This window comes from Macrobrachium nipponense, chromosome 3 (assembly GCF_015104395.2).
Source record: "Macrobrachium nipponense isolate FS-2020 chromosome 3, ASM1510439v2, whole genome shotgun sequence".
NCBI lineage: Eukaryota > Metazoa > Arthropoda > Malacostraca > Decapoda > Palaemonidae > Macrobrachium > Macrobrachium nipponense.
The window spans coordinates 125,486,870-125,505,307 of NC_087202.1; the positions used below are offsets into that span (position 1 = coordinate 125,486,870).

At 44.5% G+C, this 18,438-nt stretch overlaps 1 protein-coding gene across 1 annotated transcript in view; it reads right to left on the reverse strand.

The window, feature by feature from the left end:
• The window catches only part of LOC135222047 (nuclear inhibitor of protein phosphatase 1-like), a 53,725-nt gene that overhangs the window by 13,862 nt on the left and 21,425 nt on the right, over positions 1 to 18,438 (reverse strand). Inside the window, 1 exon segment of the mRNA XM_064260182.1 lies at positions 519 to 722. Within this exon segment, the coding sequence (XP_064116252.1) occupies positions 519 to 722 (204 nt within the window).

An 18,438-nucleotide genomic window follows, 5' to 3' on the forward strand; every position in this document is an offset into this window, starting at 1 on the left:
GCATATATTTTACCCTAATACCTATGTGATAACTCTCAATAAAAATTTTTAATATTATTTGCATAACCTTTATGGGCTGAACAGTATTTCTACAAATACATGTACTCGTTAGACAACGGCGTTAGCAGCGCTGTTGACTGAAAATTGTGCCATAAAAATACATTAAAATGCCTTATTTTTTTAATGAATATTTTTGACAACAGCCATAAAACTGATTCGCCACTGAGCGATTGCGCCGTTAACCGTGGGCCGCCTGTATATGGAAGTCAGTCTCTCTCTTTCTCTCACACACAAAATTTGGTTCAGAAAGTCACATGAATTTTCACTGAGTGACAGCATTTCATTTCATCAAACTTAATACTTTATGATGATGCTCTAACTTCCACGAAGAAAATTCAGATTTTAAAGCTTTAACATTTTTAGAATTTTGGATAAAGGAATGTAAAACTGTGCTCACAATTAGTATTTAAAACAGTACAAAATACAGTGAAATTTCACTCATTTCAGACAGCACTTACCTTAGAAGGCACCACAGTAGTTTGAACAAGATTTCTAAATCTTCCAACACTTGGATCAACATCTTCAGGATTTATAACATCTTCTTCATCTTTAAAACTGACATTAAATTTGTGTCTTTTCCGCCCTCTCGGTTTTGGATCATCTTCGCCAATTCCCAACATGGAAATACGTCGATTGTGGGCAGTGTTGAATTCAGTGAGGTTCTGTGAAAGTCAACCCAAAGACATGTCCAAATGAACACTCCATAATAAGTCCCATAAAAAAAATTGATCCCAAATACATACCAGGAAAGTACAAACTGTGAAATGGCCAAAAATTTTAGCTGTATCATTGAAAAATAAATGCTTGCTTAAAACTCTTGTTTGAGAGAAAATAATGATGCTTATGGAAGCACAGACTAAGCTATGAGAATTTAAATAAGGGGATAACAGAAATACTAATACTCCTTTTTCCTAAATCAACAAGTCTTGCTTATACTGTACATACTCAATTTACATAAGTTTGCTGTATTTTAGAGCTTTATGTATGCTAACTGCTGCCATAGTTTACATTCTCTGTAATATTTCATCACAGCACATGAAGAAAACATGAAAGTTTCCTTGATAAAAGTTCATAATGGGAGTCATTAGGTTGAAAAAGCTTTTATAATTAATATGGATTTTTTAAAAGGAAACCCTTCATTTATGTTAGGTAAATTTGTGGTCATGACAAATCCCAGATACATCATTCTTGAATAAAAGACCATATTGCTTGTCTAGATCATGGTCTAGCACTAGAGCAAGGAAAAGCAACATCCTCATGAAGGAGGGGTTGAATAAAACCATACACCAAGGAAATACAGAGACAAATTATACTTAATAAAAGCCTAATTATTGGACGTGCTACTGCTTGGTAAAGGTTTTAAACTGGTTGGAAATGTGAGGAAAATTGGAGTGCGCTACTTGACAGGTGTTTCATATGTCTCTTTGGCACGTGGCTAGTTTAGAAGACGTTAGTGCTAGCTACGAGTTAACTTACCCCAGCAAGTTGATACTAGGATAGTTATTGTTGACCTTGGGCAAGAAGAGGTGTAGTTCACAGGTCACTAGTACTAATGGCTGTTAACTAGCAATGTGTCAAAGAGCTTTAGCAAAGAATAATTGCAGTTTTTCTTGCTAAATAACCACTGCAGCTGGTCTGCTCTTCACAACATCAAATTAATGGTTTTGTCAAGGTAATTACTTTTCTTTTATCTGAATCATGAAATTTAAGCTGCCACCAAGTGCTAGGGCATTTTTGGTCAATCAGTGCCTAAGACAGTGAAAAAATAAGAGAGTTGAAATGGTTGGATTGTAAAATATGGCGATCTAAAAAATTAAGCAGATGAAGTACAAGGAATTGGGAGAACACCATACGTTACACTGAGTAAGATGTAGACAGATTGGACAGCAAGCTTGAAGAAATGGAAGTATGTACAGTAAATGGCTTAAAAGTGGGTGCAGCTAAGGCCAGAGGGATAATTTTCACAGAAATTCCTGTGCTATAATATAAAGTGTTATTTTCATAATAAAATTGTTTCATATAATCTTACCAAGTACGTAATTATATAGCTATTTCAACTTGTGTGGTAGCTTAAATTTTGAATTTTGCCATACCACTTCTATTATTTTAGCATTGGTGACTAACCCCGCCCACTTTCAGGGAAGAACCGGTGCGACACACCTGAAGAGCTCAACTCGTTTGATGTCCACAAGAGGGAAGGAGGGAGGGCTCTGATTCTGTCTGTCATTTCTTGTTAAGTATATATGAAGCTTAAATATATTAAGAAAATAACATTTTTATATACGTACTGAATATGACGGCGTATAAGGCAACCTTTTAACCTTAAAAAAAACCTCCCCAAAATGGGAGGTCGTCTTATAGGCCGAGTATAAAAAGTAAACCATAAATCCTGCTGCGAATTTCAATGATAGGCTAACCCCAGAAGTGTCGGTAGTTTTGTCAAACGTTAACTAACATCACGACTATCGACACTGTAAACAAAACATTTGTAATAATGGTCAAAATCATAGGTAATTCAAATGAACCACTAACAACACAACTATTGATACTGTAAACAAAACAACTGTACAGTGGCCACCAAGTATTTGTCGAGGATAGGTACCAGACCCCCCTGCGAATAGTTAGAACCCACAAATAGCTGGCCTATTTTTTTAGTTAAAACTCAAGAAAAAAAACCCAAAAAAATTTTTTACCTGGTTTTTTTAATATTTTTATCACAAAACTGCATTTTATGAAGAAATACATAAAAAAACAGGAATTTGTGGATGTTTCCCACAGAAAAATACAGCGAATAGACAAATTTCCCACAAAATACAGCGAATAGACAAATTCGCAAATACGCGAGTCTGCAAATCCGAAGAACGTGAATATGGGGGGCCCACTGCAATTGCTGTGGATGATTACCATAACTAGATGTTAGGATGAGCGAGCTGCCACTATGTCATAGGTGTAAGATCTCTATCTTTAATTCTAAAATCGAAAAGCTCTATTATAAATCACTTTGCTATAGGTGTACGGTCTCTATCTGTAATTCTAAAAACCAAAAATGCTCTACTTTTATATATACCTAAACATTTTCTGGAGAAAACGATCATTTGTAAAAGTTAATTGAAACATTTTTATCATAAGCCATTTGTATTTGACTATTGTTTACATTCTCAAATTCTCAGCTGATTGAGTATGTAATATCGATATCTTCATTGCCATTAGCTGCTAAAAGAGACGTAATTCGGTGATAATTTTTCTTGTAAATTAACAAAATTCGGTTTAAAACATGCACAATACTTGACTGTGTAAGCATTAAGTGTGATTTCGCCAGTTTCAGACATAACTTTTTCACTTGCCCGTTATTAATTTTATTCAGCCTCAGCTGTAACCTGCAGCTTCAGTAGACTGTTATTCCGTCTTCACGTCTCCACTGCTTGAAGAAAGAGGAAAAAGTAATTTAGTTTTAGTTTTGGAAGCCACCATTGAGAATCAGCAGGTTTTAACAATGTGACTTGGCAATCAGCTGTTTCTCGATTCTGTTGTTTATGTCAGTACAGGCTTACAATGGCTTCATCCATAATTCTAAAACCCATAATTTCTTAGTGGAGGATGAAGCACCATCATAAGTATTATGGAGAGAGAGAGAGGAGAGAGATAGAGAGAGAGAGAGAGAGAGAGAGAGAGAGAGAGAGAGAGAGAGAGAGAGAGACTTGCCCTGGGTAGGTTGTTACACTGACAAATATCCATTAGCAAAAGTCAAGTAATAGTTGTGTACAGAGAATAATGATAATTTTAATAAAATTGTTGTTTTACTGTATCTAATCAAATGGCATGTATTATTACCATATTATCGTATTATCAAATATGAAAGATCGATCTGCCATTTGCATTCTGGTTCTTAAAATGATCAGCTGATTTTGTTTAACCAATATCATATGTTGTCTTTAGTTGTCAAATGGAACTTAATTCAGAGATAGGTGTTTCTTTTGTAAAATTATCAAAGCTGTTTTTTAAAAACTTGCAGCTATTTTATTTATTATAGTGAATCGAATGAAGTCCGTGTGTTTTTGCCAGTTTCAGACAGTGCTTCTGCCTCCAAAACATTTGCACTCTAGTCATTATTCGTAGTTCCCAGTCATACTTAAGGTCAATATTTCTTTGGTAGTACTTTATAATCATACTAAAGTGTTTTTTGATATTGACAGTTCCCAGTTATCCTTAATACAGGTGGTCCAAGGTTATCAGCTGCTTCACTCTGTGGCAATTTTGAGAATATTAATTGAAAAATAAGGTTTCCTATGGCGCCACATTTGGTTATCGGCGCATAAGCCACCAGTCCGCTATGGCGCACTACATGCTATTGTGGTGTGCCATAGCGGTCATCGGCAGGGGTTCCGTTCCTGGCCAGGCGCCATTAAGCGAAGCATGAAAGTCTAAGGGAGTAAAACATACTTATGGCACCGAGACATTTATGACACTGTTATGGCACCGATAACCGATAACCACTTATCGCGCCTCATAAGAGCGCCATAGTATGTTTTACTAACTTAGACTTTCATGCTTCGGTTAATGGCGATTTCCGCTTTGTGGCACCCAGCCAGGAACAGAACCCTTGCCAATAACTGAGGAATACATTCATGGGGATTTATTTCCAATGGGTATTACTCCAATCACAGTGACGTCACAGGTGTTGAGCATTTGTCGTGATGTTTACCATGTATTTTTCCTAAGGGAATACAAAAGAATTTTTTCGTAATGGTTAGCTTTGCCAAACATTTTAAAATCTTGAAGATATGACAATTTGTCCAAAATTGCATTTTTCCTAACTATACAAACCTGAGGTCCTTTTACAATAGGAAGGTACTAGCGGCAGCTGGATAGGTCGTAAGCTTTCGAACAAGGGGTTCGGTAGTTAACTGCTTGTCCGACAGACGCGCGCGCGCGACTGGCGTAGGTAAACAAATCACTTTTGCTTTTGGCCCAAGCAAAAACTGCGAGTGAGGGGTGGCATGAGGTGGGGCTATGTGTAAAAGGACCTCAGGTTTGTATAGTTTAGGAAAAATGCAATTTTGGACAAATTGTCCTTTGTTCCGACACGGCATAACAAACTTCGTCCTTTTACAATAGGAAGACTCACTTCTTGTGGGAGGAATCTGAGTCTTTTGTGAACAGACTGGTGCTTTCGCCCAACCTTGGAATGCCTCCCTGTCGTAAGAGCGAGGGAGGGATCCAAGCCTCTGTCCGATTGATCGGGGTGTGCACCGCAGGATCAATGGTCAGACCTCTGGACCAAGTACTAAGAGAGAGGCAAGCGTATCTCTTCGTACCAGCAAACAAGAACAAGTTCCTATTTGCAAGAGGCAACATAAAGTTATGGTTTGTCTCTTGTTGGCATCCACTTCCCCCCCTTGTAGGAGGAAGTGGTGGATATTCGCTCCCATCCCTAGTGAAAGGGATAGGATGGGGCTCTGTCGAGTAGCTCACCGGCATTTCGTCCTTATCCAACAAGGTGATGACCGTATCCCTCTACCCACAGGTAGAGAGAAAAAGATAGGAAAGAGAAGCCAGTCACTCTCTCATTCACTTATCTATTCTTACAGTCACACCAGGACTCGATGCTGTTCAGCCTGCTAGGGTCTGGTTAGCTAGACAACGTGTTGAGCAGACCACCACGGGTCCTAAGGAAAACGATCCAAGGACCTGTGGGCAATATCCAAAGGTAGAAGGAGGTGCCGGTGGTCTGGTTGTACCAGACCCCTGCCTTCAGTACCTGCGCCATGGAGAAGTTCTTGTGTAACTCGAGGGAGTGTACTTCTAGGTCGTCTTGGTGCTGAAACAAGAGTCTTCAACACTCATCCTGGGATGTCGAGTTTCTTCAGAAAGCGCGGTCGCGCTTTCACAGGACAAAGCAGCATCTCCTTCGCATCGAAGGCGGTGAAGTCCATTAGGGAGGGGATTGTGAAGGACTCTAACCGATCGTCAGGAACCGAAGGGTTCAGAGTCTTCGCTACGAATTCGGTACGAAATCGAGCGTCACGAATCCCCATCCCCTGGATGCTTGACTTCGCAGGAAAAGTCATGCAATTACCTCAGAGGAAAAGAAGGGAATGGTCGTATGACCTAACCCTCTTCTCGACTTCGGTGATGTCCTGTACCCATACTGGTCTATCCGTCTGCAGGGAAGTTGTTTCTTCTCGGTAGTGGATAGGACACCGACACTCAAATGGTGGGTGCGATGGTCATGGGTACTGTGACAAGCGTTAGGACGAAGAAAAGATTGTTATGGAACAACCGAACTAAGTCCACAGCAGAAGTTCGTAACAGACTTGGGCGCTCTGACAGCTGCCGACTGACTGCGTTCGGTAGGAGGCAAAAGTTGTCCAAGCACCCGAGCAAGTCACGTGACCTTCGCCTTAAAAGGGTTTCTGCCAAGAGACTAAACAAATAATTTGTTCGTCACCGATGCCAGAAGGCAAGGTGATGACTCTCTTAAGGCATGTTGCCCAACAGGCGAAAGTCAATTGCCTTCTAGAGACCGAGGTCCTTGATGGCAAGATATCTCATAGTATAGTTGATTCTCGGCTAAGGAGAAACAACACTATGTGTCGTTGAAGACGAAGGTGTACAAGAAAATGCAACCTACGTCTTCGCAGCTGAAACCGAGAGAAGGATTTCTCAAGATTCTGAACCTGTGCTACAAAGACTGAGAACGCTAACCGCTATTCATTGCTGTCCGGTGAGGATCGTAGTTGCAATAAAAGCGGAGCGCTTTTTCAGTAATGAAGACAGGGAAATACTGCCTGAAGAACTGCTTCTCATGGGCTGACATTTGGAAGTAGAGCTGTCAGGTCGGCAGAATAGGCGATGTCTTCTGACATATCTGTTAATTCGGGGGCGAGCAATGAATAATTGCACACCTACGAATACGAGATATTTTGAAGACAAACTCAGATGTCTGCAAAAAATCATTCGCATTATCGCGGTGCGATGCAGCGGTTGACTAGTACAGACTTCTGTTACCGTGCGGTAAACAGGAAAGATGAAAGAGTCCAAGAGATATCTCTGTTTTGAAAATTCTCGCAATGTCGAAGGCGATGAAATCGAGCGTCACAGCAGTAGATGGTCCTTCATTATTGCGAGAATCCCCGTTAATCAGAGACCTAAGTCCATGATTGTTGGGCAGAGATACGGTTCGGTAGTCAATCAAACCAGGGGAGAGAGAGACGTAACCGACCGTCCATCTCCGAGACCTAGCTGATACTGAGCCGCTATCAGGCAGTTCAATACGCAGTAGCTCTCGGTGACTCGTCATCCTGAGTTGCCAGTTAATCCATTATTCCACGAAGGAATGCGTTCGGCTAGAACCATCGAGCATAAAGAATACGCTCAGCAATTATATTTAAACGAAACGGATTTCGGTAAATACAAAAGCTGATTTGGTGTTGTCATGACAATACCAGTATCTAAAATCAAAACTGATAACTGCTGGGAGGTTGCAGGCAACCCCGAGTTGCAGTTCAATTAAGATACAATTCGTCTCGGTCACAAACCGTAGAGTTAACTACGGTATGCGCCTACCCCCCGGACAATTCAACTGTTACAAGAATCATGTCGCGAGGGTAATATACGTAGTATATTTTGTAGGTTCTGTACAACGACCTCCATCCTAAATTCTTTTCCCCTCGAGGAATGAGAATAAGGATTGGAGATCGACCGCCTTCGTTCTCTAGTCAAGAGAGTTGAAGAGAAGTCTTTCCCAAAGGAAAGCTTCAATGGTGAACAGAATACCGAAGACGATAGTTCAAGCCAAACTGGAAGTTCCCGTCCGTTCTTCTCTATTCCAGGTTAATCGCCTACTGTGAGGATACGTCTTCTTTCAGCAGGCAGTCTTCTTCCAAATGCTAGAAATTACAGGAATTCGAGCATAAGCGAGGTTTCCCGATTATCGTAACAATTATCGGGGATTCTCGCTCACTTTGACCGTGGTCTCGCCTAAGTGTTTGGAGATCGTAAAAAACTCGAACACTCTGAGTGCGCTAGAAATTCCGTAGAATTCTAAGCACTCTGCGAAACCCCCACCGAATTCGTCAAACGATATCGGCTGGTGGTCCTCTCGATTCCCGTAGAAATCGAGAAAGGGGCAGGATCCCTCCTCAACGACCGGGGCTTACGTCAGGTAGGACCCGAAGGTCCCCCCGGTAGCGCAGCCCCTAACGTGGGATCTTACAGAGAAATCTCTGTAGGATCCCTCCCCTTTCCCCTCGTAGCCGTAAGGAGAGAGGGAAGGGGGAGGAATGGATACTGGCTCGCCTTCCCAGCGGAACTAGCAGTTGGAGAAGAAAAGGAGCAGCCATCGCCTTACGGCGATGGCCTCTCAGAGCCTGGGAAAACGTATCGTCAGGAGAAAAACGTTTTCCCGAGGAGGGTTACGAACTCATACTGTAGGTAAGGATCTGCCGCCACTGTGAACGTCGTCTGGGTGGGGCTGATCGACACCTGACAGGGAGAGAGCCGATACCGTCCTCCGACTCATTCCAGTCCTCGTCGAGGTCGAAACCTCTCAGGAGGACCGAAGGGGTATTCAAATACGGTGTCCGAAGACACGTAGAAACGCCTCTGTCGCAGTAGAGGAGGTGAAGTAGCTTGTTCGACCGGCCAGAACTGAGAGAGCCTTCTTATCCGGAGACGAGAGACTACCTGGTTCAACACAGTCGGCAAGCTCCGATCGCGGCAGACCCACCGTCGATTTGGGTTCCCTCTCGGGCCCCAAAACGACTCGAGCCAAGACGTGGCTCTGCTGGTGGGAGCGGCGATCCTTCCCCGAGGTCGTTGTGCTGACGAATCAGCGCCATAACCTCGGCAAAGTTCCTCTGGATCTCGGAAGTCACAGCATCTTGCAGAGTGGGACCGTTAAGCCCTTCAAACAAGAGCATATTCCGAGAACCTTCCTCCTAAGGAAGAACAGCGACAGCCCTCGGTCTTCCCCATCCACTTGCGCATACGTCCTGGCCGGTCCAAGAACCGTGCCTGGCACGTAGGGCGTCGTGGTGGGATCGTGAGGGGCGCACCCCTCACGATCACTCCTCAATACCTCGCTCCTCCCGGTGTAACCCGAGGAGGTTGAAGGTACGGGAGAGGCAGACCTGACGCTCCCTCGTTGCTCGCTGGCAGAACCAGCAGGCTTGGAGGGCTGCAGGCGATCGTCAACCCGTGGTGGCGATCGAGCTGCAGGCCTGGTCGAACCGTCTCGCTGTGGAGAACGGCTGGACTGAGCACAGCGGCCCCGATCTCGAGTGTCAGAAGAGCTGGTGCTGGTTGCCATACCCGATCGCTCTCTGTGAGAGCGACGGTCAGGCGACCTGCAGGCTCCACTGTTACAGTGAGACCGGTGCTTGTCCTCACGGCACATCACGTCGCTGGTTCCAGCCGTGGCTGGCACCGGCGAACGGGAGGACCTCTTCCCAGCCTCAGCCCGTGGCCGGTCGTGGACCGTCACGTCCCCGGGTAGCCAGCTGTTCGCCGCGAGAGTGATAGCTGGTCTGGTGAGAGTCGCGTGAGCGGCTGTCACCAGTCCCTTCCGCCCCGTGCCGTGAACCTGACGCTGAGCGGACTCAGAGGTCTGGTTCCTGGCTGCACGGTCGCTGGTAGTCGACCGTACACTCGGTACCTCCCGCGAACGAGAGGCCGAGACGGACCCTGATGCAGTGGCAGAACCACTGACACCAGGCGAGGAAGTACCGGTGTTAGCCGGTACCCCTCTGGTCCCCGTAGTCTTCTTCCTTGCGGAAGAAGAGACGGGCCCGCTCCCGAAGGAGCAGGAGGACCAGCGGAAGGAACCCTCCCGTCCCACCTAGGTGAGACGGGTCCCGAGAAGCTCCCGAGGGAGACTTCTTAGGAGGGAGGAGGCAACCTTCTTCTTCCTCGGCTGTGAAGCCTTAGAAGTCGAAGGGGAAGAGGCGGCAGCCGACGACGATGTAAGAAGATGAAGACGACGACGACGACACCTTCCTCCTCTTCTTCGTCAGCTTCCTCAGGACAGACGTAAGATCTGCTATCCAGGGCGGAGCCGGGGCTGCTGTAGCCGAAGCTACAGGGCCCGGACGCACCTGTACAGACAGACCAAAGTCTGGGGTAGTACCACCACGAACAGGGACGACATCAGCAGGTATGGGCATCTCAGGAACAGCAGGCACAGCCAGCACAGCATCGGTAGGACCGCCAGCGCAGCAACGGCAGGGACAGCCAGCGCAGCAACGGCAGGGACAGCCAGCGCAGCAACTGCATGGACAGTCACCCGAATCGGCAGTACGGCAGGCAGCACCGGGAACACAGGAAGTGGAGCAGCAGCCAGCAACATCCTGGTACCGGCGGCAGGTCCAGGGGCGAGCTCTAGGGCAGCGGAAGTGTGGTCGCTGCAGCGCGGCAACCACGAGCGGCGGCGGCACGCCCCCCTCTCGGTACGGCGAACGGCACTTCACAGCGGCTGTAGGCAAGACTGTACCACGTGAGGTGATTACACCAGGTGAGGAGGGACGTCGTCACCTGGAGCGTGGTCACCACTCCATGGGTGACCGCAGTAGCCCAGACATAGAACCGCAGCCCTGGGGACACTAGCACGCCCTGCAATGGCGGAAGGACGCCCATACCTCACCAAGGTCCACCCTCGTGGCAGTAGCACCTGCGGAAATAACAGTAGTAGCGATTAGTGGGGGGGAAGTCCCCTCGCGCGGGGGGGTGAGCCCTCTCCGAACGAGTGGAAGACCCCGAATACAATTGTACATCGGGCACCGAGCGCCCTCCCCCGCGCTCGACGGATCGGGCGAGGAGAAGAACGCCGATAACCTCCCCCCCCCAAGGGGAAGGGCCATCTGTGGGAGCTGAGCGGGGGGGGTTCTCGTTCCCCACCCCCGCACAGCACCCATGTACCCAACAATAATATAAGAGCCCGAGAGCAATCGTGCCATCGGCCCGAATGCAAGGGCATAAGGATCAATTCCCTGACTGAGCGGAACTTGAACCAAATAAATATTGATGCAATCAATAATAAAAAGAATAAAATGAAAAAGAATCTTGCATTACGATTCACTTCACAATGAATAAGGGCTCGGATCGAGCGCATTTGCGCCCTCGGTACCGAGCGCAAGGGTAAAAGGATCCATTCCTTACCTTTATGGATCAAGGTTTATGGAAACCTTGATCCATAATGAATTGATGCAATCAATATATATATATGAAAATGAAAAAGAATACTGCGCTTCGCGATTTCACATCATACAAATAAAAAGGGAAGGATCAATTCCCGGTAAATAGCGGAAACATTGATCCCAGTAAACAATGAAATCTCAATAAAATATGAAAATGAAAAAGAACTGCACTTGCGATTTCACTTCATTCAAATAAAAAGGGGAAAAGATCAATTTCCGGGTAAGCTCGGAAACTGATCCAAAATGAGTATTGCTACAATCAAAATAAATATATGAAAATGAAAAGAATACTGTACTTGCGATTCACTTTCCATACAGAATAAGTTTCCGTGCCGAGCGCATTCGCTCGGCACCGAGCTACAGGCAAAAAAATAAATAAAAGAGCACTTACTTACGATTTTTATCTACCCACCAACCAACCAAAATATACCTCGGATGAGCGCTCTCCCGCCCTCGGCAACGAGCATACAACAATACGAGGATCATTTCTGGGAAAAGGGAAAATGATTCCCGCACTTACGCCCTTCAGTCCCGGCACTCGGGTAATCGGAGGGCGTGGTGAAACCAAGATCCTTTAATTCACAATTGAATTCAATGGAAATAAATATGAAATGATTGTACTTACAATTCAGTTTCACTAGATAAATAGAAAAAGAAAAACACAACCATGCGAAAGCAACGACGATAAAGCGGGCAGAGAGCGATGATACACGTCCACACGCCAGCAGCCGAAAGCAAAAGTGATTTGTTTACCTACCAGTCGCGCGCGCGCGTCTGTCGGACAAGCAGTTAACTACCGAACCCCTTGTTCGAAAGCTTACGACCTATCCAGCTGCCGCTAGTACCTTCCTATTGTAAAAGGACCGAAGGTTTGTATGCCGTGTCGGAACAAACTAATTTTACACATTTTTAGCATAATAATTCCAATAAGTAATTATTATTTCTATTTATGTACCAACTAACTTACATCACCTGACTGAGTTATGAAATTTAATAAATTGGGGGACTTCTTATACAGTAGACCCTTGACTCACGAACACAATCCGTTCCTAGACCTTGGTCGTGTTCCAAATTGTTCGTGACTCGGAGCTAATTTCCCCATAAGGTTTAATGGGAATAATATTAATTGGTTCTCGACCCCTACGAACCAATATATATTATGTATATTTTGCCTTATTTTACACAGATAATGTAAAAGTCAGTGTAAAAAACCTTAATATATCTAATAATATAATTTAAAAATGTAAACTAACACTATAAAAACGTTTGTAAAGTGAACACTTACTATGACTGGCGAGACTTCTGGCTTGACGGACAAGAGAAGAGGAGGGTGGTGGGTGGGGAGGAGGTTATTGTGCGGAAGGAGACCCTCCCCCATCCAGGTCGGGGAGATCTCGTTCCGGAGATTCAACTCTTCTAGGTTTTTTTGGTGAACGTTTAATCACAAACTTATCCAATGTCTGTTGCCTTTTCCTTCCTTGCATAACTTTTCTGAAATGGCTCATTAAATTTTCATTGAGCATATTCACGATCCTGTTCGTAACAATTTTGTCCGATGATACAATTCAAGGAAGCACTGGACATCATTCCACTTTTCCAATGCGGCTTTTATCACATCACTGCTGACATCTGTAACTTCCTCCCCAGCCTCCTCTTCGTCAGTTGATTGCTCCCGAGCAAGTTGCTCCTGCTGCTCTTTGTGGAGTTGAACAAGTTCGTCCGCAGTCAAATCTTCTGAATGTTCAGCGACCAATTCTTCAACATCTTCGTCGTTGACTTGTAGACCCATACTGTTTGCCCATGGACACAATTTCTTGCACAATCTCTGCATCGAAGCCCTCAAAGTCACGGACAGTTACGCACTGGGGCCAAAGTTTCCTTTGCCACGCAGAATTTAATGTGCGGTACGTAACTTCAGTCCATGCGTTATCAATGAGGGTTATGCAGTGAAAAACATTAAAGTGCTTCTTCCAAAATTCTTTTAAGGTTAATTTTGTCTCTTCAGTTACACGGAAGCATCTGGAGAAGAGCGCCTTCGTATATAATTTCTTAAAATTGCTAATGACTTGTTGGTCCATGGGCTGGAGAACAGAGGTCGTGTTGGGTGGAAGGAACTGAACTGAATGAAGTCATGTTCACTGCAGTCAGCCAAGTACGAAGGGTGTGCCGGGGCATTATCCATGATCAGAAGGCACCGCAGGGGTAGCTTGTTCTCTGTTAGGTACTGACTCACGGTCGGCGCAAACACTTCATCAATCCACTCCATAACAAGTTCCGTGTCACCCATGCTTTTGTATTGGCCCTCCACATTACAGGCAGTCTGGCCTTATTTACGTTGTGCTGCTTAAAGGCACGCGGGTTATTTGAATGGTAGACAAGTAGCGGCTTTAGTTTCAAGTCGCCACTTGCGTTTGAGCATCACAAAAGCGTAAGACCTATCCTTCATTGGCTTGTGGCCTGGAGCGCCTTCTCTTCTTGGGTGATAAATGTCCTGTTGGGCATCTTCTTCCAGAAGAGGCCCGTTTCATCACAATTGAAAATCTTGTTGAGCGACGTATCCTTCGGCCTCGACGAAACTCGGCAAACTCAGTCACGAATGCCTCAGCAGCAGCCTTGTCTGCGCTAGCAGCCTACCCATGCCTAATTACAGAGTGAATTCCAGTTCTTTTCTTGAAGTTATCAAACCACCCTTTACTAGCCTTAAAATCATCTGGCGTGGCACTAGTAGGAGTTTCCTTCAGCAAACTCTGATACACTTGCCGAGCTTTCTCGCAGATGATCGGCTCGTTTACACTATCACCTGCCATCTGTTTCTCATGTACCCACTTCAAAATTATTTTTTCTGCCTCTTCGAGGGTTTGCGATCTCATCTTGGTTAGTACTGTCACTCCCTTCGCAACATTTGCTTCTTTAATGGCAGCCTTGTTTTTTCAAAATTGTCGAAATTGTCGACTTGGCCATCTTGTACTCACTTGCGATATCGGTCACGCGAACACCACGTTCAAACTTTTCTATAATTTCTTTCTTTATTTCAATGGTTATCTTCCTCTGCACCCTCTTCTCACCATCACTCTTCACTTTCTTACTTTCACCACCACTCTTCACTTTCTTAGGGCCCATTATGAAGAAAATCACAAGTTTTAGCGCAAAAAATGCTAAGCGAATTGACGAACGTCTTGTACACAATGAGATGAGACAAAGAGCGATGCGTGGGTGACGCCGTGCGTGGGCGGCTGGAGGATGGCTGTTCCCATGGCAACTCAAACGCTCTCACGTGTGCTGGGCGATTTCGCGCATTTTTCAAATGTTTGTGTCTAAAAATTAGTTTGTGAAACAAAGTGAATTGTTATTTTCCAGAAATTTCCAGCATTTTTCAAATGTTCATGTCTCAAAATTAGTTCATGACCCAAACAGAATTTTTATTTTCCGCATTTTTTTTTTGTTCGTATCTCAAAGTTAGTTCGTAGGTCAAGGGTGAAATTTTACCTATAATTTTGGTCGGGGATCGAGTTGTACGTGGGTCAATGCGTTCGTGAGTCAAGGGTCTACTGTATACATAGTGAACATACCTCTAAACCTACAATTTTACATGAAAAATGGAGGGTTGTCCTATCCGCGGAGTTTCCTTATACGCCGGCATATAAGGTAAGTAACTTACCAAGATAGATGAATCCCATATTGACAGGGGGTGGGATACATGGACAAATTCTATTCCAAAATTTTCAGTAATGGTAATGAATTTGAAACACAATGGCAGCTAGCATTGGTAAAATGCTTGTAGTAACTTTACCTGGTAAGAGAGCTACTGTAGAAAGATAATGCCTCTGGTTAGTGCTCATCTTAACCTGCAGTGGCGTGGCGGTATAACAGTGGAGCACCTCTACTTAAGTGTGAGCTTTACAGCAAAAGAGTATTCCGATGGCTAGCAAAGCATCAATAAGCGCACTTACCCTGGGTGCAGTATCTCAATAAATAAAACCAGACAATGCTGTCACCTATACATAAAATGAAAACCACCACCCATCCACTAAAAAAACTAGTGGGTCTAAAGTTACACAGTACCCCCAGTTCCCTAAGACTCTGCACCCTATATCAAGGTGAAGAGGTAGAGGATAGAAGGAATACCTCCTATGCTTCATTCCCCAACACCATGCCAGCCGCTGACAACGGACCCAGGGTACTACAACTTTCGAACACTGTTTCCACCTTGCGTAAATAATGTAACACAAATATTGATTTACACTTCCATTAGAATTGTAAATCATCAGAAGCATGAAGATAGAAAAGTCATGTCTGAAGGCCAATGAGGTACAATAGCTCTAATCTTGTGGGCCTTAACTTTAAAAGCAGGTCAAAAGTCCTCCAAATCCTTGAGTTGCATTGGAGATAAAGCCTCTTTTAAAAAGAATGACAATGCATTCTTGGAAAGTGGTGGGGAGGGATTTTTTACAGAGCACCAAAGGTTGCTATTGGGACCTCTGACCCTCTCGGTCCTATCCAGGTAATACTTCAATGCCCTTACAAGCACAGAGCTCTTTCTGCTTCTTCTGGGCCAAGAACATCCATTAAATTCTTGATGGTGATGGAATGGGGCCAGGGCTTGGAAGAAGTCTTGTTTTAAGCCAGAAAACCAAGAGCAAATGAGCAGTGTGTCTCCTTGAGAAAACCCAACTCTTTTACCTATAGCCTGCAGCTTGCTGACTCTTTTGGCCGTAGTCAAAACAGCAAGGAAGAAGGTTTTTCTTGTTAATTCTTTGAATAAAATGGGGTGAAGGGGCTCAAAACGAGGGCCTGATAGCCACTTAAGTACTATGTCCAGGTTCCAGGCAACTGAGTGTCTTCCTCTGTTTAGCTGTGTCAAAAGATTTGATTAAATCGCTAATATCCATATTAGATAACAGATCCACACCTCTGTTTCTAAAAACAGAACCCAGCGTGTCCATGTATCCTCTAGACATTCACAAAAAGAGTAGAAATTCTGCAATCTGTGTTACAGAGGTTTAAGAAGAAGAGACATGCTTTCTACACCAGCTGCAGAATACTGCCCACTTGGCCTGGCATAACCCATGAGAAGACTGATGTCTACACTTTGCAATCACCTCTGCAGCTGGTCTTGTAAAGCCCTTTGCTCTGATGGGTTTCCTGCCAGTCTGAAGCCTGTCAGAGCATGAGTGGATAGTCCTTGGGGGAATCGTCAGAAATGTGGCTGTCTGAGAAGATTTGGTCTCTGTGGAAGAAGTCTTGGGAAGTCTACTAGAAGTCTGAGGAGATCCAGGAACCACTCCTTCATAGTCCAGAGAGGAGCTGGAACCTGCTCCCCAGTCTTCAAAGATCAATGCATACTCACTGTTGATTCTCTAAACAACCGTGGAGCATCCCCAAATGTCTTTCTCATCATGCTTGGCACCGTACTCCCAGCTGCTTCCACCCCAGCGTCCATTGGTCCCTTCAGCCGTGACAACGTATCCAAATGATGGCTGCTTTTTTGTTTTCTGGCACTAGCAACTACCAGTTGTGCTTTGCTTTTGATAGGAATGTGACAGCCCTGGCTCAAAAATGAAGGAGAAATTAATCTTCTCTTGGCATGAGGATCAGCCTTATCTTCCAATGCTTGACTGGTGCCCGCACTGACATCATCGAATCTTGCAATGATGCCAAACTAGACAAAGAAGAAGAAGACGATTTACATCATTCCTTCTCGCCTGTCTTATTTATCTTCTCTTCCAAAGCTTGCAATTTCTTCATAAATGTGCGTGCCACTAAGTCTGGAATAGTAGTATCATCCGCTGATACTGAAGATGGAAGAGTGGAAGTAGGCTGTGACATCTTGGCGGACACCATGTTAGATTGTGATGTCACTGATGGAGCAGGCTGCGATGTCACCACACTTGATGGAAGACGCTGTGTAGAGATACTGATGGTATCCCTGTGGGGGCTTCAAAGTTAACTCCCAAATTCTGTGATGTTGGAATTATATGCGACACTGAAACTGTATAGCTGTAGTAGTGTTCGCCCCCATAACTGCAGACCAGGGGAAGAGGGACACCCATATAAGGATGAGCCAGATGGAAGCGTGATGTTATATAGTAAGACAACAACCCATCTAAGGTTGATACCCCTGATAGGCCTAATGCCGCCCACATCTCTTCCATCCTGTGCGTATTGGGGGCTGAAACATTGACAAAGATGGCGATGCTCCCCCTCTCCCCACAGGGAAGGAAAGAGCATAATTAGGTACAAAACTGCCCAAATCCCCTCCTGATGCATCCAACGTCAAATCGTAGGAAGAACCCAAAGGGGTATGGGAAGCATCAAATACAGGCAATGAAACATATGGAACAGCATCTGCATAGTCGGAACAAAAGAAGCTGAAGACGTTTGGTCATTCAAAGATGGCGGTGTCTCCTTTCTCCTGTACTGACCCTTTTCATAAAACTTTTTTCGTTGTTCCACTGACCAACAATGACAAATTGATCATGAATTAGTAATTGTACGTTTTTTCTGTACCTACTGCACGCTGGGTGAGGATCCATAAACACCAAAGTTAAAAATCTTAAACAAGGAAACCTACTCATGCCGGGTCATTTCCTTTGTTTCTTGCGAGACCCCAAATAAAGCTTTGTTGGCGAGGCAAAACACCTCACGATATCTCACAACTTATACCAACCTACAAGATTGCACACAATGAGAACACCCAGAGAAAAGATTGAAGAGAAAAAATGGGCAAACTAAACTGGCTTTCAAGAGGTAGAGAGTAATCATGTCCTCTCTTAAAGGCAGTAAGGAAGTAACTGATGCATCCACGGGATGCCAATGGCATTGTGGGAGCGCCCATATACCCCGTGATCAAGCACAGACACCATTGGTTCCTTGATTACACAGGTTTTTTTAATTAATTTTACCCGATTTCCAGCTGGAGCTAGAATATCCTAATGTTACGACAGAAGGTTTGTTTCATATATGAACAACTAACCATACATAGAACGCAGGCTACCAAAAACAAGAATATTTCACCAATATGGCAAGAAAATACAACCATATGGCGACAAAATTCCAAAATAAAGGTACTCAAACAACTGAAGTTTAGTAGTTAACCGGCAGAAATGAAATGAGCTCTTCAGATGTGTTATACCTTTTTGTCCCCAAAAGTGGGCAGAGCTAGTCACCTTCACTTAAACAACAGAAG